Below are 24,091 nucleotides of genomic sequence, written 5' to 3' on the forward strand. Positions count from 1 at the left end.
TCCCTTTTCGCTTTCTTTCCCATCTTTCTTCACCATTCCCCCTTTCCATAGTGCAGGGTAGCAAACCGGATGCTCCATTTTCTGGTTAACTTCCCTGCCTTTCCCTCTTTTTATTCTCTCTCTCTCTACAGTTGATAAATATGTGCTCAGATTTACAGATGTCTTATTTTGAGAAGCAGATAACAAGTACGAAGAAATAATAAAAAGAAAGGAAGTTTCAACACATACACAAACAGTGAAGACTGAAAATATATTTTTTGATGCAAGCGCATAAATACGATGTAAATTTTAAAGGCATGAAACTTCTGCCAAGCATATTAAGCCTCTAAAGTATCTTATATTTCGACTTTACACTAAGTGCAAGAAGCCGACTTAAGTTCACTAGGCCCCACAAGTTAGACTGTGTTACAAGACAACAGCTAATGTTCATAACTTTAAAGCTATCTTACATAGCCAACTAACCAAACATCGCACGTAGAAGACACAAAGCACTTGCGGATTTCGATTGTGCTTGTTGCTCACATCTATCATTTGGAAACGAAGAAAACCTTTAAAAAAATCACTTCATTAGGGGAGACAATTGTACGCAACAAACACACTTACAATTCATTTTAACAGGCTCCTACAGCTGCCACCAACATTCACCATTATTATTGATGTCAGTGTTTTGCCGGACAGATAGCAGATGTGTCTTGTACCGAACACCAAAGGAGCGCTCCATGAATTGGCTTGCATGGGTGCTGGCTGCATCGCAGTGCTGCTCATGTAGGGTAGCCACGGACACGGGGATGAGGAGCCATGGCTTTGAGGCACACCGATAGTCAGCTTTAGAGATCAACAACGCGTACTTAGGTCAGGTACAATTTGTAGAAAAAAATATACCACTATGCAATAGTGGTGAACATGCTGAAATAAAACATGCCATAGCACTGAGAGATAAAAAGCTACGTCAAGTAAAAGAGAGTTACTGGACCTATGTCGTCTGAGGCTTGTGTGATAGGTCTTTCTCCTTGGGAGTTGTGAACAGCCAGGCGATTTTCAATCACTTGCTATTTCCTTCAAAGCACTTCATCCACCAATTGAGTTACAAACTCGAGAGCTGAATAAAAAATTAAAGTATTTGTTCGTTCAAAAGCACGAGCTTTTCAGCCTCAAATGAATGACGTTTATTTCATAAGCTGTATACGCTTTCCCCTTTCAACATTTTCAATTATCTCGCAATTTACTTCTAATATTGTTCAATTACCATCATGTGTGAGGATAATACAAGCATCCACTGTAGCAACCATGTCTGGGTTTTCAATGTGTGCACATTAGGTGTTGTTTACTTAATCGTATGTATTTAAAAAATCTAACCTTGCAACCAGCCGTTGGGCAGTTTTACGCCCTCGAAGCCCCCAGGCAGGTCACAGTGCTTTTCAGATGATGTGGCCACGCATACTTGCAGGCCACTTCCAGGTCCGCTGGATGATAACAGTACCAGCAGTGACAGAGACTTGCACATTTGAGGAGCACGTGTCCTTCCTATTTTTGTACAGGTGCTACAAGACATGAGGCTTGATGTGGCAGTGCGTGCAACCGATGCACCACAGGATCTTAAAAAACTCTGTGATCTGTGAAGGGCCAAAAACGATATATGTTAAAAACCATCATTAAAAGCAGTCACTTCTAATACTTCTTTCACTATAACACAGAGCTATCACTTCCTCAACGTTATAAAATCTGCTATATTCACTTTGAAACAAACTGAAGCTCTATGTAGGATATACATACAGAATAAATATGTCTTAGTGAGGTATAGTGCTACCATAGCGGTAATTGTCTACAGAACTAATTTTCAAAAAATAACATGAATTCGCCAAGTGCAAATTGGCTCCTAGAAAATAAATTCACATTACATTTCCAACTATCAAACGCAATAAATAGGCAGACCCATCTTAACAATTAAACAAGAGCTTGCTTACACCAAATCACAAAACATTCTGATTTATTTGGCCCCTATCAATAATATATGTATGCATGTATTGTTATTAGTAATTGTTTCATACTTGAACTGAGCGAAACATTGCATCTACTGGGCTCAAAAACTTGCGCACGTTATAGTACTACGCGAATAGCAACAAACTTAGTTCTGCAAGTTCAACTCACCGATGGCATAGTATTTAGTAGCCGTTAGTGTCACGAGGGACCAAGTGTGCTCTGAGGCCAACAGGCAAAGAACATTTGCAGACTGAAAGCTGCCGATGGCATAGCAATGAAAGGCTGGCCAGGCGAGCATGTTCATTGATAAAGTGTAAGAACTGGCCATGAGCCGCTGCTGTCAAGGCACTAGTGCCGTGCAGAACAATGACCAGACGAACTCAAAAACTGTACTTAGCTGGTACTTGCCTACGACTTCATCCAAAGCAAGGCACCGATGAAATCTTTCTTCTTTTTGAGGGCCGGATGGAAGCTTTACGTTCACGGGCTCTCGCTGACAGGTAGATCTCTTAAATTCTTAACAAAGAACAGTCTAGGCAGGCTGCCAAAGCAACATGATTCACGATAAAATGTAGCAACCGCGGCTTCGGTTCGACACATCACAGCACTCGAACTATGGGTATCAAAAATAGAAGTGACGAGTTAACAACAAAAACAAAAAAAAAGCCAAGCCCCACCGCTGACACATCGCAAGGCAAAACTGTTATCAAAGCTGTCTTTCAATTTTCGGTCACGCGAGTACAGCCTCTTCACAAGTCTTGGAAACGTCCACACAGCACCACTGTTCACAACGAACACCGTTTCACTCCCGAACACTGGACTGCTTACCAGAAAATAGAAGTGCACGGGCTAACCAGTGGCGAAGCGAAAACCCAATACAGAGCGTGTACTATAGTGTTTACGTTAGTGTACGTACTTGGGGTCACTCAAGTATAACGTTCCAAAACGCTGTCAATCCGAAATATCTCACAGCACCCAACTGAGAGACTGGAAAGTGAAGCGAACGAACTGTTACCAGCACACAAACACACATTGCTGGCGTCTCGAGTGCTAGTTGCCGTTGATACACAGGCGCCGATCCCGCTTGATAAACATACCGAGACACAGGCTTCGCTATGCTTCACCGTACACTCATACACTGGCTCTGGTTTTCAGACCGCTTAATAGCACCGAAACGCAGCGGTAATCACAACACATCGAGTCGAACACTCAAGGAACTCAAGCGAGAGGCATTTGTTAAAATTCGCACCGACTATATTTCTCCATCAGTGGTACTGACCGACACGCTGTTTGCGACGCCATGTTGTTTTCGCCTAGTGCGCGGCATGTAACAAAGCTCTCAGAAAGTACTTGCGCATTTTTTACGGCATGACAAAATTTGCTCTCATGTGCGAGGGGGATGACATGACGAATACTACAAACGTGCCAGATGAAAGAAGTGTTTTGGCAACTTCACGGAGTGAGCTGATGTTGAGAGATTGCTTCACAACTAATCACAAGCTGCGCCAGTCGGCCAAGCAATCATCTGCTCGCGTTTGTCGTCTGACTCGATCAGAGCATGCGGTGGGGGGGGGGGGGGGGGTTAGTCTTCGCGACGAAATTCTTCCCAGTTCAAGTGGTCGCTGCGTCGCAAAAAATACATATCAATGGCTGGCTCTACATTTCAATGATATTCGTGTGCCAAATTAAACGGCTGGTAATTGTCGCAGGGACAAATTCAGCCAAGGTTTGCTCGAGAATCATGAGGGCTTGCACATTTCTGGTGTCATTTAAATTACTAGGGTCCTTTTATTCCAACTGCTTACCCTATTATCACGGCGCATATCGGTTTCTGAGCAGCAAAGGTGGAAAAACTTGATTTGTTCGTAGTTTCATGCGTAATCACGCACAGCCCTAATACGCTTCGGCTTACAAAGTACGCACTCGTTCCAGATCGTCCCAAAGTGTATCGACAGCTGCATTTCAGAAATCTTGCCCATTGGACAGTTAGAGCCAATCGAAGTACACTAGAGCACAACCACAGAATAGGCTTTACAAACTACTGCCTAAAAAGCTCCATTCACTTTTATTTATAATTGCGTGCAGGTAATATGCCCCTATAAACCTCTTTGGTGGTAATTTCCACCAGTGAGGCAAGCATCTCGAGTTGTGTTGTGGGGCGCAATACAACAACATAACAAATAAGGTGGATCATATACCATACCACACTCGAATTCTCCAACCATTCACATAGCTCTTTGATTTTCATCTAATCACACGTCTTTGCATGCAAACTTTACGCTATTGACGCCCAATAGGTTTCTTTAATTACGGTGACTCCGAACATATTGGACGACGGTGGTTGTCAATAACATTCACTGCGTACCAGAGCAACAACACACGAAACTCAAAGCACCGAATGAAACAAAAACACACCAGCAGTCATCAGGCAGCCATACATGGCCGTGAATTGAATCAAAATTAGGCAGGGCACCCAAGTATCCCTCCGCGCCTGCTGGTTGTAAGTAGTCACATTGTTCTTAAGAGTGGTCTAGAGCACTCTTAGTATTTTTTCGTAGCCACGCTGTTTTTATGCAAAATTTTGCTTCGTGAATTCACTTACGAGCATTTTTCGGTGACGTAAGCAAATATAGCAAATGCATCACCATCACTGACATGTTTCCGGGCAGTCGCAGTGCGGTTTATTGCAGCGGCCGATGTGACAACGATGACCTCTTAAGACGTTTATTTTGTTTCGTGAATCGCCTTACGCACATTTGGTTTTCGTAAGTGAGTTTTGTGAATATGGCCTCTGGTGTTACCCGCAAATAAGTGTTCAATTCGTGAAGCACCCCAGAAAGTAAAACGGAACACGTGAGCTCCATCCAAGCTACGCAAAAATGCATAACTGTGCGCTCTATTAGAGAAGCGGTTTTTTATTGGTAAACATAAACGATGCCGCATTTTCGCTAATAAATAAACAACCACTTCTCTGACCAAGTGCGATGACATGCAGTTTTGCGTAGCCGGGCTGCCACTACCGTGCTACGTTTCACTTTCGGGACACCTGTCAATACCGTTGTCAATTTTAGGGCATGTTGGTCTGCAGTCTGTATTCTTTGTTGTTTTTTACTCGGACGAAAAAGCTCGAAATAAGAATAAGAGTGAGTAGCTCACAGCCACTTTCAACGTCTTATCATTTGACCCGCTGGTGAAGCATATACCCATGGGTGATATTGTGCCTTTTAATTTTCAGTTCACTGAAGCCGCAGCTAACAATGTGCTTGCTGTCATTCGTTAACGAACGTCTCCTTCATCAAAAAAACCGCGTATACTGATGATGCTTAATGTGCTACGTTATATTTCCTGTATTCATCTATCCTTGAGCGTGACATGTAGTGTTCCTACTTAAAATAACGGAACAGCATTAAAGCTTCAGTATGGAACTGGCGTCCATCTTAATCTGCTTTATTTCTCACTTCATCCTCCTCTTCTTTCCTGCCCCGGCCCTCGCGCTTCTTCATCTTCTGTCCAAAGGCTCATACCGCTTCGTGGCGACCTTCAACGACCTAGTTCTTGAACCAGCGCGTCGAAAACACTCAGGATCACGATCTTCGACGGAAGAGGTGAGCCTCGTTTTGAAAGCTTTTCAGCTGCAACAGGAACAGATGCTTCAACAAAACCAAATAATGACATCTCTTATAAGCTCTCTGAATGCTGAGAGACCGACACCTAATTTCGTAGAACCTGATGCTTTCGACGGTGTGTCTTCAAATCCAGAAAGTTGGCTTGATTTCTACGAATATGCCGCTGGAAAAAACAAGTGGCTCTCTGATGAGGCTAAAATCACCAACATGCGCGTTTACTTGAGAGGTGTTGCGCGAAAGTGGTATGAAACATGCATTCTGGAAGACAGTGACGACTCTTGGAGCCAGTGGAGGAAAAAGTTTTTGACTGCATTCCGAAGCAATCCAGTAGAAAGATGGAACACGGCGCTTAATTTCAAGTCTGAGCAAAGCTGCCTTGTCGAGTACTTCTTTGAGAAACGCCGTCTTTTAAAGCTGGCGGAGCCTTTGCTTCCATCTACGGCCGTAGTTGCCTTAATAATGCACGGATTGCACACTAACGTGTTGAAGCAAGTGCAAATACTGTCACCAAAGACTCTAGATGACCTCCTCGCGTGTCTTCAGAACATACCATCAGCTTCGGAAACAAGCATAACCGCCGAGTCAAGCAGCTGTTTCAGTCGGAGTAAATCGGACTGGTCAAGCCGCGCTCAGCGAGAACCGAGCCACCTCGCAACTCGCACAGATAACTTGCCCTGGCGTGTTCCAAGAGGTCGAGTGAATAATATCGACACTGAAGCTCAGGAGTATTCGACAGAAAAAAAACTAATAAACGAGGGTGATCAGTCCCACCCGATGACTCCAAATGAGACTGTTTATTTAAGTTGCTCTAGCCTACTTCACATTCCCGTCAAAGTAGGAAACAAACATATGATGGCTCTGGTAGACAGCGGTGCTTCTGTGTCCATTATAAATGCCAAGCTGGTGGATGCAAATCGCTTGCATAGTGGAAGAATTCTACGAGTACAAGGCTATGATGGAAAAGTAACGTTGCATGATCAGTGGGCCTTGGTAAACATCGAGTTCCAGGGTCAGCAAATAGAGAGCGAAGTGTTGGTGATAGAGGGGGTAACGTACGACTTTTTGCTATCAAGACCAGATATAAAGAAACTAAAGATCAACGTGTACTGGGACGATGTGGTTCTAGTAGAAGGAGTAGCAAGGAACGAGACAAATCAAGGTAGACAAGATAATCTACGAGTTGTCAAGTGCGCGGCGGATATCGCAACGACCTACCCTGAACTTGTATGCATAGGAAGCTATCCTCAGGTGATGAAGTCCCACAATGTTCCTTTCGAACTCGCTGACAAGACCGTCATCCGGAAAGCACCTTACAATATGTCAAGGGAGCGAAAGATGTGGCTCAAGAAAGAGTTGCAGGAGATGCTAGATGCTGATATCATACGACCTTCGGTATCACCCTTCGCTTCTCCCATAACGATCGCACCGAAAGAAGACGGAACCTTCAGATTATGCACCGACTACAGGGTTCTCAATCGTCAGACAGAACTCATACCATTTCCTATGCCGAAGATCGACACAATTATAGATGAGACCGGGGGTTGCCGACATTTTTCCCGCATCGATTTATGCAAAGGTTTCTGGCAGATCCCACTAACCGAAGAAACAAAAATGTACACCGCTTTTATCACGCCATTCGATCTCTACGAATACAACCGGCTCCCTTTCGGTTGGAAAAACTCGCCAGCGTGGTTCCAGAAGATCATGAACGACGTCCTAAAGCCATTCCTTGGTGTTTTTTGTAATGTGTACATAGACGACATTATAGTCTTCTCCAAAACAGAGGCTGAGCATCAGGACCATCTGTCTCAGGTGTTAAACGCCTTGAGCTTGGCACATCTCAAGGTTAATTTTAAGAAGAGTGTATTCTTTCAACAAAAAGTGGTGTTTCTTGGAAGAGTCTTCGATGGGAACACCAAAAGCACAAAACAAGAGTCCGTCGAGAAGATCTCCCAGTTGAAGAAACCATATGACGTCCATTCACTGCGTGTGTTTTTGGGATTGGCAGGACATTTCCGATCTTTCATAAAGGACTTTGCTGTCAAAACTAGATGCCTCACGCGCTTAACGCAGAAAGAAGTTCCCTTTGAATGGAGTGACGAATGTGAGAGAGTCTACCGTGACTTGGTGCACAGAATTTCTTCTGACCCCGTTCTGCGTATACCAGATTTCACTTTACCCTTTGAATTGAACACTGACGCCTCACATTATGGGACTGGTGCAGTGTTGTATCAAAAATGTATTGAAGCATCTGGCCGAGAAAAGCGACACGTAGTCGGTTACTACAGTTACACTTTCAAGCCGTCTGAAACAAACTACACTACTACGGAAAAAGAAGCACTGGCGGTTCTGAAGGCCGTTGACTACTTCCGCACGTACCTGGAAGGTACGAAGTTCACTTTGTTCACCGATCACCAGGCACTCACTCATCTCTTGAATATGACCCAAACTAAAGGGCGTATCGCCAGATGGGTGAATTACTTGCAGCAATTTGACTTTACCATCTCGCACCGACCAGGACCGCTTTTAACCGATGCAGATGCTCTATCAAGATTGATGGTACAAAACAACACAGAAAAATCTGAAGAAATCAATGAAGTGAAGCTGGGGGAAGGCTCAGAACAACTGGTTTTTACGGAAGGTCGGTATCAAGTCCCACCAACTCTTGTTTCCAAAGTGCTTTACTTGTACCACGATAGCCCAGAATCTGGAGGACACGACGGCTTTTGGCGTACCTACAACAAGTTGGTCAAGAGGTTTACGTGGCCTCACATGAAGAAAGACGTTAGTCAGTACGTTCGTTCATGCCATGTGTGTCAAGTACACAAAGTCAAGTATAAACAGCCTACGGACACCATGATACTACCTTGCCACTCGAACGTGCCTTTTGAAGTAGTTCACCTGGATTTTGCCGAACTTAACAAGAAACGGGAAGGAGTCAGAAAAACGCAAGCTTTTCTGCTGGCCATAGATGAATGCACCAGGATGGTCGCGGCACGAGCAGGAAAAGAAGATGCAAATAGCGTCATAACCCTTCTCGAAAGGGACATGTTTAGAACTACGCGGACAATCGTATGCGATAACGGCCCCGCGTTCAAGAGTGAAAAGCTAGTAAGATGGGCTCGAGATCACAATGTATCGATCAAGTTCTGTGCGCCATACCATCCTGCGGCGAATGGGCTTGCAGAACGTGCCATACGGGACGTGAAACAATACATCAAGATGTACGATAGTTTTCCTGGGGGATGGAAATGTTCTTTAGAAGCAGCCGTAAAACATCATAACCGATCCTACACAAGTGGCTTGGGGTGCAGTCCACAGTACGCTTCTACAGGAGAGACCCCTATTCTGCAGGCAGACCGTGAGTTGGTGACAGACACAATATATCATGCAGTAACGTTCAATGAGTTGTAAAAGGAAGCTCATACGCAACGCTATCATTATCCAACCCCTGAAACAATTCGCGTGAAATTCTGTTGCATGAAAAAAGGAGAGTTGTATTCTACTGACTGCTGAAAACAGCCCCTACTAAGAAACCTTGAAATTATTGTTTTATCCACTACAAGAACTGTTATAACTGAGTGAACACATCAAGTAGCAAACCTGCAGTACCTGGCAACTGCTCCGTTCCTCATTATATACGGCAGTGGTACAGCGTGCAAACATTGGGTTGGTTAGTCTTAGCATATACAACCCCCCCCCCCCCCCCGTATTAGGTTTTGTTTTAATTACCGTTTGCATGACTGGCTTACGTTATTGGTTTACGTTTTACTGCACAGAAGATTATGAAAATTTTGATTCCGAAATTACTGCGAAGTTTGCGAGCTCAGCACGTTACATATATTGTGTAGTGCACTGCTTGAAAAAACAAGGCTGATGCTGTCAACTTTTCGCGTAGGAACAGCTTTTCGCAAGATATTTCAGATGGTGTATTATAGGATTCAACCAGTAATCGAACATTTCCCAAGCTGACCGTTCAAACTGCGTCAAAAACATTTACGTCTGTCTTGTTTAACGTGGCGTCTCCTCAGTGAGCGCGCATATGTACTTCAGTTCAACCACAAAATCCACTCGCCGGCAGGCACTTCTGTGAGAGAGAACAAGGAACCAACACTTCGGTGTTTCACGTTACAAAGCCACGATCTCAATTCTAGGCACGCAGCATTGAGAGACTTGGGATATATTTTGTACCGCTGGTGTTTCGTAACGCATACTGTGTCAATGGGATGAACCACGCCAGTGTATAGGGCCGAGTAATGCGCGTATACTACCGTTCTCACCGCATTCAGTTGCCGTCGCGTTGGCGTAATGTTGCTTTGTAAGTTTCGTCGTCATCATCATCATCTTTGTTATAATCATCATCATGATCATCATCAGCCAGACTATGTCCACTGCAGGACAAAGGCCTCTCCCACGTTTCGCCAGTGAACTCGGTCCTGTGCTCGCTGCTGCCACTTAAAACCCTCAAACTACCTAACCTCATCTTCCCACCTAACTTTCTGTCTCCTCTTCACCCGCTTGCCTTCCCTTGGAATACAGTCTGTGATCCTTAATGACAAGTAGTTATCTTGCCTTTGCAAGTCGTGTCCTGCCCGTATACTCTTCATGGTTTCGACTATGATGTCGTTAACATCTGTTTGTTCCCATACTACATTCCGCTCTCGTATTGTCGGTTAGGGTTACATTTATCATATTCCTTTTCATTGTCTGCTGTGTTGTTCTCAACTTAAGTTGAACCGTCTCTATAATCCTACAGGTTTCTGCTCCGTCGGTAAGTACCGCTAAGATGCAGCTGTTACATACCTTCCTCTTGAGGGACAGTGTGAATCTACCATTCACGATTTGAGAATGCTTACTGAATGAGCTGTACCCCATTCTTATTTTTCTAGTTACTTTATTCTCGCGGTTCGGCTCCGTGGTTAATACCCGTCCTAAGTGTACGTAAACATTTACAGCTTCAAGTGCACTGCTACCTATATTGAAATGCTGTTCTCTCCTGAGGTTGCCCATTACTTTCATTTTTTGTGTGTGGAATAATTTTAGGACTAGTCTTTCTGTTCTTGTCTAGTTCAGAAATTATGAATTGCAATTCATCCCCTCAGTTACTCATCAATGCGATGCCATCGCTGAAGCGCAGGTTTATAAGGTACTCTCTATTGATTCTTATCCCTAACTCTCCCCATTCTAGGCCTATGAAAATCTTAAGCACGTGGTAAATAGCATTGCGGAGGTTGTATTCCCCTACCTTACACTCCTCTTGATTGATATTTTGTCGCTTTCTTTATGGAGCACTATGGTGGAGTTGATCCCCTGTAGATTTCTTCTATAGGATGTTTATATATGCTTTGTTGACACCCTGATTCCGCAGTGTCTGCATAAATGCCGATATTTCTATATACTGAATCAAACGCCTTCTTGTAATCTACGAAGACTATAATAGTGGTTCGGTGTATTCTGAGCATTTATCTATCACCTGACTGATAGTATGAAATTGATCGATTGTTGAGTGGCCGAAACAAAATCCTGCTTGATACTTTAATTGATTGAATTCTAATGTTGTCTTAATTCTGTTAGCAATTACAATTTCTAAATAGCTTGCATATGACAGAAAGCAAGGTGATCGGCCTGTAATTCTTCATTTCCTTGTCATCTTCTTTCTTATGTATTAAGATGATGTTAGCATTCTTCCAAGAAACTGGTACTCTGACCGCCAGGAGACAATTCGTAAACAGGGTGACCAGTTTTGTAACGCAATCTGTCCTCCGTCTTTTAGCAGATCTGATGTTACCTGATCCGCATCAGCAGCTTTGCCTCTCTCCTGACTTCTATTATTACTGGTGGGATGACATCTCGGGTATACGTCTAGTTGTTACAATATTGCCACAGAGACTAACTACATGATCCGGCATTATGAATTAAGGATCAGCATCCACAATCTCGCACGCGCTCGTGCTTCTGACAGCACAACTCATGCCTCTTGTGCACGGGTACGAGTCAGTATGGGTTTGACCTGCGAAAAAGAAAAAGACGCACTCACTGATGAACAGTGATGTTTTTGTAACGCTCTAGTAGACTCATTCATTTTTGCACCTAGTTTTCAGGGCACAAGTTCACCCATAATAAACTAGTTTTCGGTGTTTCTCCTCTTGAATATGGTACATCTGGTGGAAATATGGGGTATTATTGCAAGCCCCCTTGGCGCAAGAGAGCGAAGCCCTGATCCTCGTCGATTGGAACCTGGTGAACTGACTCCAGAACACAAGCGTTCAAGCCCCCGCCTTCGGGGAGAGCCACCTTAATTCGGATCCCTCCCCAGTGCTCCAGCAACAGAGGCAGCGTCCAAAGATAACAACGGACCGAGGGCTTGCCAGGTGACCACATGGGAACTGATCCTGTACTCACCGTGCATGCCTGAGCCCTTCCACTGAGACACGTTCGAAGATGTAGAGGATTGGTTAGAACACTTCGAGCGGGTTGTGAAGACCAACGGCTGGGACGAGGCAAGGAAACTGCGTCGTGTATTCCTCGCGTTGGAGGATGCAGCGAGGACGTAGTATGAAAACCCCGAAGCGGTCATAGCGACATGGGACGAGTTTCGACGACAAATAGTGGCTACGTATGCCAGCACCAATCGTCGGGAGAAGGCCGAGATTGCTCTACACTCCAGGAACCAGCGCACCAACGAGAGTGTTGGCATGTATATTGAGGACATGTCCCGCCTAATCAGATGCGAGAAGGGACATGCGAGAAGGGATATGCGAAATTTTTTCTTTGATTTACAGGAAAAGTAAGTGCATCACACCGCCCGATATGAAGTTTCCTTAAACAAACTTTTCAAGCATAATTTGAGTTAGGCAATAATAAAAAAGTATGTGCACCAGGAGCACTAAGAACCAAGAATCATTGAAGGTTGAAGGCCGACTTCCGCTCAGGGGGGTCAGTCACCCAGAATTGACAAATCACGACCTCGCAATGCTGAGAGCAAGAACCGCCTTTAATTCAAGACTCAGAATCACAAGCGGCCTTCCGTACCGGCACAACACAGCACTAGCGCACACAGGAGCACCGAAAAACCCCGAACGAACAAACTCCGCAGGCTGGCGGTCAATGAAACATACACGCGGAACATAACGGCAGGAAAGCAAACTCACGCGTTGCACGCCGTAGAATACGAGCCATCAACTCGCCTTAGCGGACACCCAAACCGGCGTGGCCTCTGCCCTGTAGCACGCCCCCAGGAAAAACCCATCGCGCCTAGCGCGACCGGCACGGCATCCGATGGCCCGCCTGCCACCGAAAAGCCCCTGGGCTCGTCTCAGCACCCTCCTGATTCGCTCGCCGCTCTTCCACCCCTTCTGGCTTTTAAATGCGAAGCATTTTTTAGAAAACTTCGGTGACTTTGAGTCTATCTATCTATCTATCTATCTATCTATCTATCTATCTATCTATCTATCTATCTATCTATCTATCTATCTATCTATCTATCTATCTATATAGCCACCTACAACTTTTAGCTGTCCTGTTCGTTTCGAAAACAGTATCGACACCAAACTTGGTATGGCATAACATGACCGTATGAAGAACATATTTGACAAGTCATAACATGAAAATCATGATATGTATGTCATGAATGTCAGGATTTACATTTCAAGGTCCTGCAGCTCTTGCTGTGGTTTTGTTCACATGACATGTTGCAAGACTGGTATGGTATGGGAGGAATGCATGGCGAACACAAGCGACAAACCCTAACAAGAAAATCATGACATGCGTGTCATGTAATAACGTGATTACATGCAACGCTCAGATGCGCTCGCGGCTGTTGCGCTAGCTTCACTTATATCAAATTTGGTATTACGGGACGTGAATGGAAGGCGTAGGTATGATACTGGTGCAAACATGATAAACATGAGATGTGTGTCATGTAACAACATGACTACATGCTACGCTCATCATGCGCTCGCGGCCGTTTCGCTAGCTTCACATGCACCAAACCCGCTAATACGTGACGCGAATGGACGACATAGGTAAATGACATATCCAAACATGATAATCACGACATGCGTGTCATGTAACAACATGACGACAGGCCACACTGATGATGCGCTTGTGGCCGTTTTGCTAGCTTCACATATGCCAAATTTGGTATTACGTGACGCCAATGGATGACAAAAGTATGTGACTTGTGCAAACATGATAATCATGAGATGCGTGTCATAGAAGAACATGACTACATGCTACAATTCAACGCGCTAATACATTTTGACGTGACGTGGTGCGCATGCTCCCCGTCGTTCATGGACGCGGCGTTTCAGCGCGCGCGTGAGACGCATGCCCCGTCGGCTCCGTCGGAAATCGACGAATGTTGTGGACTTTTGGCAAATATCCACCAGAAACTGGTTTCAGCGTTTCGGCGAAGCCATCAGGAACCTCTGGATACCTATTTTATCCAGGTAGGCCCATTTTCCGCCAATCTACGACTGGTTGAACACCACGCGACGCCCGAGTCCGGCTAAGCCTAACGCCGATGAGGCTTACGCCCGGGCTCCCCAGCCATGGCAGCGTCCACGAAGACAGGCTACGACCCCAGCACGATGCAGTGGGTTGACATCGAGGTGGCAGAAACACGGGAAGACCCCATACCAAGTGAAGACGAATATCTCCAGATCATAGTTCGCCAACTGCAAGAGAAGCTCGCTAAAATGAAGCCCCGAGGCTCGATGGCCGCCGCCCAGCCACAGGCTCGCAAAACAGGATCAACACCCGCCGCTTGCGTTGAGTCCCCGCGGAAGCTGGCGACGTGGAAGCCAACACACACGCCTCGAATCCGGTCGGACGAGTCGGTTATTGTGCTTAAACCAAAAATAACCATGGATCTGCACGCTGCGTTCGGCCCAGGCGGGATTGGCACAGCAGTGCAACGCTTGACCGGCAGCACCACGAACGCTGGTATCTCCGTGTGGCCGGTGTGGGACCAAAACATCGTTGTTGTAGGTGTGAAAACGGAAAGCCTGGCCTCGAAGCTCATCGGGGACATCACGCTGACGATCGGGGACCGCCAGGTACCATTTCAACGACATTTGAAATCAGCCGGAGAAACCTGCAAGAGTGTCGTCACCGTCGCAGGCAATGAAACTTCGGAATCCCTTCGACGCAAGCTCGAGGGGATCGACGGCGAAATTTTGTATGTGCGGAAACTCGGAACATCCAATGTTGCAGTGGTGACCTTCAAAGGACGCCGCGTTCCAAGATTCATTCACTACTGCTGTGAAAACGTGCCAGTGCGCTACTACAAGAAAAAGGTTCCGGCATGTTACCGGTGTGGAACGGTGGGCCACAGACCGGATGCGTGTCCCAATACGGACAATCAGCGGTGCATTCACTGTGGTGCGAAGGTGGAACTCACTCTGGAGGACCCAGTGAAGCACGACTGTCAGCCCGAGTGCCTTATATGCGGTGAAAACCATTTCACCGGCTCAGCGCAGTGCATCGGAAAATTCCGGAAGGCATGGAAGCCCGCTCTAACACCGTGGCAACATGGACTAAAAAACAAGCAAGAAGAGCCCTCAGGAGCTCTCAGGAGTGACGAAAAAGCGAAGCCCATGCATAACAAGCCCAAGCCGATCAAAGCCGCAGCCGGACAGAAGTCGAGGCCGTCTACCTTTGGCGCCGAGGATTTCCCGTCACTGGCAAACCCACCCAAACAGGTGAGCAATTGGGTAGGGGTCTCCTCTCAGTCTCCCACCACCACCACTGCCTCCCCCTCCAATCCTGAAATTTTAAAACAATTGGAAGCCATGAAAAAACGCATTGAAACTCTGGAATGCGAAAATCGGGCGCTGAAGGCGTCGCAGGCTGCTACTCCTCCACCACCGTCGGAACCGGTGGCCATGCACATCTCCGACTGCTCGGACGATGAGCAGGACACTCAGTCAGACGTATCGGGTAACACTAGTGTGTCTAAAACTGTAGTAGGTGCTTCGAACGACATAGAAGGTCGACTAAGCAGACTAGAGGCTAAACTTGACGAGCAGAGCAAAATGATTCTAGAACAAACCAAGCTTACAGTACAAGACATTATTCCGCAGCAGCTGAACCTATCAGTTCAAGCCGCTATGCAAGACCTCAAGCAAAGCGTTTTGCCAATTCTCACAGCCAGTGTACTACAAACCATTCAAAATTGGCTCACACCCCAATTGGACGAACTCAAAACTAGCATTAAGACAACAGAACAACCCCGACGCAAAATTGTTCATCGTAACCTGGCAAATTCTGAATCCGAGAGCAACATAGCCCAGTCGTTAACAAACCAAACTGAGTCCCCCACGCCTCTCCAGGCTCCCACGCTGGCTGCAGTGGCGAAAATGACCCCTCCTCATTATTAAATTCATGATGGCAGGCAATTCTAAACATAATAATAAAAGCTCCAAACAACAGCAACTCGATATTTTCCAGTGGAACTGCAGGGGGTTTAAAGATAGGAAAAAGAGGGCCACTCTTAACCTTTTCCTGCAGAATCAACATTTTACCCCTGCAGTTTTGGCGCTACAAGAAACCGGCTTACAGGCGAAATTGCCTGGTTACAACTCATTTCAGGGAAATGCATCCACCTGTGTTATCGTACACAAGGAGTATACCGCTTGTCAGATAGACCTTGATCTGTCAGAGGCGCATGAATACACAATGGCCAAAGTCCTTCCCAATAAAAGACGAGATCCTAGCTTGTACATTCTAAATGTATACAGTTCTCCAAAGTCTAGGCAATGTGTCTTCAACGAAATGTTTTATAAAGCGATTAAGGAAGCAGATAAGAACCCACTGGTGATTTTGGGTGACTTTAACGCCCTCAGCTATCATTGGGGTTACACCCGCGAAGTCCCCAAGGGACGGAAATTGGCAGAACTCATATCCACTCTTCGTCTATCGCTTCTCACAGATCCAATGAAACCCACTAGACTCGGGAATTCTGTAAACCGAGATACTTGCCCGGATCTATCACTGACTAAGAACATTTCCTACGCAACATGGGAAAACTTAGAAGAAACGCTCGGCAGTGATCACTGTCTCCTCAGAATCACACTCTCCGGCAACATAGGCCGTAGAACATGGAGCCAAGCTAAGCTGACAGATTGGACAGCCTTCCGCTCACAGGTGATCCCCTCTGTGCCAGGGGCGGGAGGATATACGGGATGGGCAAAACAGCTCCTTGCAGCCAATTCCAGGTGTCTTAAAACTATAAAGACAACGGAAGACACCCCCGCCGTCGATAAGTACCTGCTCCACCTTTGAGACGCCCGCAGAAGCTTAACTAAACGTTGGCGGAAAAACAAATTCAACCGCAAGCTTAAACTTAGAATAGCCAAGTTGAGTAAGCAAGCGGATGAATATGCTGCACAACTGAACGAATTCAATTGGATAGAACGGTGCAATGTTATAGCTAAAGAAATGAATACAAGGAAAGCATGGCGCCTTTTTCGAACTCTCGTGGACCCCGCCCGAACCCGAGGAGAAGCGCAAAAGCAGCTCCGTCGAGCCCTGCACAGTTTTCAGGGAACCAACTCCCAGCTGGCTGATGATTTGTGTGCTAGATACCTATGTCGCACCACGGATCCCAACAGGAACGCATATGAATACGCAGGTAGAGAAAACAGTCAGCTTGATCCCCCTTTTGAAATGTGTGATCTGAAAGCAGCACTGAAAAAAATGCGCAGGGGCACTGCCCCGGGCCGAGACCTGATCACGGTAAAACTGTTAGCAAATCTGTCAGACGATTCTTATCGGCATCTATTGCAGTACATTAACGCGATCTGGGATGGCCAACCACTGCCAACTGAATGGAAAACAGCAGTTGTCACATTCATCCCCAAACCAGGCAAGCAAATCAGCACGGACAACCTCAGACCTATATCATTAACTTCATGTGGCGGCAAATTGATGGTAACAATGGTTAGAGACCGTCTCGCCACGTACCTCGAGAGCAAGGGGCATTTCGCAGATTCCATGTTTGGCTTTAGGCCAAACCTGTCTGCGCAAGATATCCTCTTCCAACTAAAACGAGACATTATCCAACCCATTCCCTCGACGCACAACGACAGAGCGATCCTTGCACTAGACCTTAAAGGCGCATTCGACAACGTTAAACATGAAAGCATCCTGAAAAACTTGAGTAGTGTCCATTGCGGTAAGAAAATATTTGCCTACATAGGAGACTTCCTCTCTGAGAGACTGGCGTTCATTCGCATAGATGACGAGAAACATGGACCATTCAAAATGGGGACGCGGGAAACCCCGCAAGGAGCTGTCCTGTCTCCGCTGCTATTCAACATTGCCATGATTAAGCTCCCGCAAGCATTGGCAGTAGTGGAAGGAATATATCATGCAATATACGCAGATGACATAACAATCTGGACGAATCGGGGCAGTTTAGGAGAAATTGAAGACCGCCTGCAGCAGGCCGCCTCCATTGTGGAGGACTATGTGGCCCAGTGTGGGTGGCAGTGCGCTCCATCCAAATCTGAATTCCTGCATATCAGAGAAAACATTAAAGATAGGACGACCCTGAACTTGATGGTATCAGGATTAACAATACGAGAGGTTTCAGAACTACGAATCCTTCGCCTTCTGATTCACAACAGAACAAAAAACAGTACCACGCTAGACAAGCTACGGAAAATTGGAGAACAGGTACGGCACATGATCCGCCGAGTGTCAAACAAGCGCGGGGGGCTACGAGGAAGGGACGCGATTCGGTTCGCCAATGCTTTTGTAACTAGCAGGATTCTATATTCAATACCGTACTTACGAATGACTAAACACGAAGAGAACAGAGTCGATGCTATTCTTAGGAAAGTAATTAAGCGCGCACTTGACTTACCCATCAGCACTTCAAATCAGAAACTCTCTGCATTGGGAGTCTTTAACTCTATACAAGAGCTCCAAGAAGCCCACCTCACAAATCAATATACGCGTCTTACACAGACGCCCCCCGGGCGGCGCCTACTGGACCGCCTCTTGATCCGGCACGAATGCGAAATCGAAAACGCGGAGCGTATTACTGAACTTTGGAGAACAAAACTCTGGGTGTCCCCGCGTCTCCGCAATATGACCAGGGAGCGCACCAGGGTAGAAGGCAAGCGCGCTCAGGCACTTGAACAACGGCTTGGCTCCCGTAATTGGGTCTATTACGTCGATGTGGCCGGGCCGTCACCTAGGGGATACTACACGGCGGCGGTAATACATCAAGGAACGCAGGTGGACGGCCTCACTTTCAAAGCCACAAGCTCAAGTAAGGCGGAGGAGGTGGCCATTGCACTGGCAGTATCCCATCCAAACTCAAAACAAATAGTTACAGACTCTCGAAGAGCCTGCGAGAGCTATCTTGCAGGAGAAATTTCTCCATGGGCTAATAGACTTTTAAAATTCAGCATCAGGAACAGCGATCCTACCCCAAAACGTCTTATATGGACTCCGGGACATCAGGGTCTACAGGGTAACGAGGCTGCACATGCAGCGGCCCGCATGCTTCTTCCCGGGAAACTCCCCGTTCCCCTGATAGACCTGAACGTCCCACACCTTTAACACGGTTTCGAGAAATCAAAAAATACTACATTGAGCAACGCCGCTTGTATCCCGCACCAGCGAAGGGACTCTCGAAAACGCAGGAGCGCATCCTGCGGCGCCTACAGACAAATACGCTGCTCTGTCCAGCCATACTAAAATATTATGACCCAAAACTAAGTGGGCAGTGCCAGTACTGTGGGGAAGTGGCCAACACTTACTATATGGTCTGGGCCTGCCAAATGAACCCAAAGTTAACCCCCTTTCCCAACCCCACCAAAGAGGACTGGGAGATGACCCTACTCAATAGCTCCACACTAGAGGAACAGCGAACTCTAGTTCAGCGGGCTCGGGTGGCGGCCTCGACTAATGACGTCCCGGACTAGGGATGTCAACCAGCCCGGTGGGGATAAGGGCTATCTGGCACAGCCAGCATCAATAAAGGTTTTTTCCTCCTCCTCCTCCGTCGTTCATTTCGTCGAATCATGCCGGCGTTGCCACGCCAGCCGCCGGTCCTGCCATATACTCGCAAGCGCGCGCCGCGCTGCGTTCCTTTGACACATGCGCGTTTCAGCGCGTCCAGCGGCCCTCCGTCGCGAAAAGAGAGAGACGCTGTGTTGTCTGGGTTAGTCATCGGCGCGAAATGCAGCATTTCGCGCCGCTTGCCGTCGGGCCGCGCTGACGGACGCTGGTCGCGCCTGACGTCAGACTATAGAGTGCTCGCGTTCCGCTAACGTAGCGTCGCTGTGCCCAGCGTATGCGCACGTCAACGCTACATAGGAGTATACTGGGCTCTTAATACTGCGCTCGTGGCCGTTTTGCTAGCTCCACAAATACCAATTTCGGTGTTACGTGACGTCAATGGATGATGAAATAAAGGACTGGTGCTAACATGATAATCCTGAGACGCGCGTCATGTAAGAGCATGACAACATACCATGGTCATAGCGTGCTCGCGGCCGTTTCGCTAGCTCTACATATACTAAATTTCGTATCACGTGACGTGAATAGATGACGACGGTAAACGACAAATCCAAACATGATAATCATGACACAGAAGTCATGTACGGCATCATTTTCTTCCACTGCGTAAGGTTGTGCTGATATTAAAGCGGCATATCAACATTTCTCATTCGTGCTTCGCATATCATCGATTCCTACTGTACGTGAGATCTGCCAATTTTTTCGGAAGCTGATACTCGTCCCGCGCATGTGCAATGCGCACATGCTTTTCTCGCCCTCCTTCCAGCGCGCGTTCTGTAGATAAGGGCCCATTGGCCCGACAAGGTTTAGCATATAAACTAAATGTGTTATTGAGGCAATTCACTGTATACATTGAGTGATTTGACCATTTTTGTATTGCTAGTGTGAGCTCCCAAGTTGTTTTTAAGGACGATAGTCTTTCTTGGGGACCTTCGACGCCAAAACTTTGGTCTGTCTCTCTGTTTGTCTGTTTGTATGTTTGTCTGTTTGTCTGCGGTAACGATCCTTCTTATGGCACCGAAGTGACCAAACGATACTTTAGACGGCCAATCCCATCCGCAGCGCCCACCAACATTGTTCAAGTTTCAGCGTTCATACTTGTGCGATTGTCAATTAAGAAGCAATTATTGCGCATATCTGAGGCACCATAACAACACGCCAATGTTTTGTATGTGTGCCTATTTACTGGCGAAGGTACACAAAAGTAATTCTAAGCACCATAGCGTTTATCACGCTGCGCGGACAGTGGAACGCGATGCTCAAAAAGTTTCCAACTATTTCCTAAGACGACACAGCGATGGCACCTGCCCGTCACTTTGCGTTCTGCTCCTTATCGCCTCCGATAGAGGCACACATCTTTCTTCGTGGGCGCGCACGCCTTCCTTCGTTTTCGAAAATAACGGCGAGATGTTGATCGCGTGATCATGGCTGCACGTGCTGTAGATCACAAGTGTACGTGCATCGATCATTGTAGGCGTGCTGTATGCTTTCCTTTCATAAATGCTGTACATGTGTATACTGCCCCTCACATTGTTTGGGGGTTTGTTTTACTGCGCATTATATCATAGGTTACGTCTTCAGTGCTCATGAATCAGTGATAAGTCGTTTCTATGTTCGCAGTGATCACAGCAACCGGATACATGCCCAACGGCGTGTATGAAGGAGGATTTGCCAACCTCGGCAGCCAAGACCAGTGCCTCAAGGTGGAATCGAACAAGGGCATTCGGGGAAGGTACTGCACCCTCTTTTGGAGGCCTCCAACGGAGGTATCACTGGCTGCGTTTACGAAAGAAGAATTACGAGAAGTGAGTAATGAAAATCAGGTTGATGGTCTATACAAGTGCGTGCATACATGTAGATGACGTGCATTTTTTTTCGCCTGTCATGCAACACACACAATAAAATTGTCCTGGGGCTTTAATGCCTGAAGAATGGACGCCGATATCAGTATTCAAGACGGCCGTTAATCAAACTTCTGACTTTAATATTGTGTCTTTGTGTGCCTGTTCTCTGCTAAATAAAATCCCGTTAATGATAATCATTTGCCTTTTCATTTTCTCGACATGGGTGCGTTCATAGACCAGGTTATACTTTTCACTTATTGCCGTTTTGTACTACAAACTGCTGAAGTACAGAGACCCCTGGATGAATATGTAAAGGCTTGACCAATACCCTGCTTTGTAACTCCAGCACGGTGTTTGAATTTAGAGACTGGGCTAGCGTATTCGAGCAAAATGGTTTTGTGAATGGTTTTATTGACTGCAGATATAAATTTATCTTTAATACCGCGTCTCCTTTCACCTACAAAGCCACTAAACTGTAGGGGTCAATCATACAAGGCATCGGCTGTAGCATACGTATCTTCTTCTTGCTCTTAAGATACTCTGCAATGTTCTGTAAAGAAGGAACACGTTCTGTATTTAGCAAGAAGGTGAGCGTGCTTGCTGGTGAGTGACGATGTGCGCATACCATGAGAACGACTGTAGGGCGAGTGTTACTTTAACTTTGATGGTTGCGACACATCGGTCCTTTACATGGCGGCTTCTTATGGAGATATGTAGAAAGCGTGAAGCTTACTAAACGTGAAGCTTACAAGGTGGTTTGTGAAGCTTACAAGGTGGGTTGATGAACAGGATGTCGCGTTTATGTAAATATACAGGGTATGCCCAAAAAGCAATATCAGTAAGTCTACTAAAAAGATGTTTTTATCGGATTAGTATAGCACCGTGAAATGTTTCAATGTAGGCTTCGCGTGTTGCGATACATCACTTGCAATAATATTTGCAGGCATTGAAGGTGTCACGGTAGGTATCCTCCGGAATGCCCTTTAAAGTCTTGGTTCAAGCCACGTTCGCTTTGTCATTTGTACCGAATGATAATGCTTCAGGAGGGTTTTGAAGTACGGAAATAAAAGGAAGTCAGGAGATTCCACGTCAGGGCTGCAGGGGAAGCTGGGGTACTCATGGCATCTTTGAATCGACAAGAAAGCAGGTCAAGAATAAATGGAGGTGAACTGGCACGTTGCCATAGGTGATGGTCGTCGACAGCCGCCCAGTACGAATTTTAGCACTGACAACAGTATTGAAAGTTAGGCTAGTTACGACAGCATGTTTTTAAGGCAGCAAAGAGAACTGTTTCAAAGTCCGTTCAAATTTTTACAGTATTGTTTAGAAGCTGAGCTACAATACATGGTGTTAATCAAGGCTTAAAAGAAATGGCTGCAAGGTAACAAAAAATAGCGGTGCACTTCAAGTGGAAGCAGTTGACATTTCATTTAAGACATTACATATCGCGCTCATTAGTGATGTCCACACAGTTAGGTCTAGTAGGTCTTCGCCACGGAAATCATCACTGACAGATTTAGAAGTTTTTGGTAATTATTGCGCCTGTCAGCAATCGATGAATGCGCAGTTATGTCTTATTGCTTCAAACACTTAACATTTGGTTGTGACATCGCACCCAATGAAGAAACAATGATATGTTTAAAAAACAAGGCTAACTAAAGAATCCCATGTAATAATCTTTAACCTTCAAATATGTGCACTATAGCTAAGTATTTGTTCACGGAGCGTTGACACTCACTTGTATGCTTTCCCTACATTTAGAATCCGAGACTGGACATCCGACTGTGGTTGAACAACACACGAGAGCGCTTTCACGTAGGCAGCCGTTCAGGAGTCTGCATTCCCTCCACATGTCAGCAGAAGGAAATGAACCACATCATATCTGGCGGTGAGTGTCACCAATACTATTGCTGTGTGGTTTTCAAACTTGGTACGTTGCTAGCTTTGATATTACAGTGCGGTTCGTTTGCCAGTTAATTATGTGTGCGCGCTATTCAAGAATATCTCGTGAACATAATGTGAGGAGAAAAAATGCACTCATTGCACTGTTGGTAACATTTTGCGATTTTTAATTCAAATTATCCGCATTATGAGCTTGATACGCCATTCTACCTTTGACATCAATGGAGAGTGTCATGTTCGCGTCTTGTACTAGCATCTGTGAACGTATGCTCTTTATAGGATGAGCAATAAAAACATGAAAAGGTAACTACTATCTTTAAACATTCTCATACCTTGAAACGCTAAAAAATATTGTGTAAGGAAAGCAACTTTTCTGCGTCCTTTTTTTGACCTCATTGATAGTTATATGTACTGTACTTTCACCTTTTCACGTTCCAGTGGCTTCGGCTTACGGTGCGGAGGCATCGTTGAAGTACTGCCGAACCAAAGAAGCTGTCCGCTTCAAGAAGCTAGAAGTTGGCATTATGTAAGTAAGCATGGCCGGATGTGTGTGCTGCCGCGTCTTGATGCCCCTAAAAGCATGTATCAGTGCTCCTGTCAAAGTTAAATTCTAGAAAAAAATATAATGCTGGAAATGAAGGTGATAATCGAACTAGCCAGCTTAAGAGTCCCTGCTTTGACTGTTACCCTACTTACACTTGC

The 24,091-nt window shown here is 46.0% G+C and overlaps 1 protein-coding gene across 1 annotated transcript in view; it reads left to right on the forward strand.

The window, feature by feature from the left end:
* The window catches only part of LOC119162151 (nose resistant to fluoxetine protein 6), an 83,363-nt gene that overhangs the window by 8,239 nt on the left and 51,033 nt on the right, over positions 1-24,091 (forward strand). Inside the window, exons 2-4 of the mRNA XM_037414620.2 lie at positions 21,264-21,448; positions 23,249-23,375; positions 23,828-23,915. Of these exons, the coding sequence (XP_037270517.2) occupies positions 21,264-21,448; positions 23,249-23,375; positions 23,828-23,915 (400 nt within the window). The remainder of the gene's footprint in view (positions 1-21,263; positions 21,449-23,248; positions 23,376-23,827; positions 23,916-24,091) is intronic.

Source organism: Rhipicephalus microplus, unplaced genomic scaffold, assembly GCF_043290135.1.
Source record: "Rhipicephalus microplus isolate Deutch F79 unplaced genomic scaffold, USDA_Rmic scaffold_65, whole genome shotgun sequence".
In the NCBI taxonomy this organism is placed as follows: domain Eukaryota; kingdom Metazoa; phylum Arthropoda; class Arachnida; order Ixodida; family Ixodidae; genus Rhipicephalus; species Rhipicephalus microplus.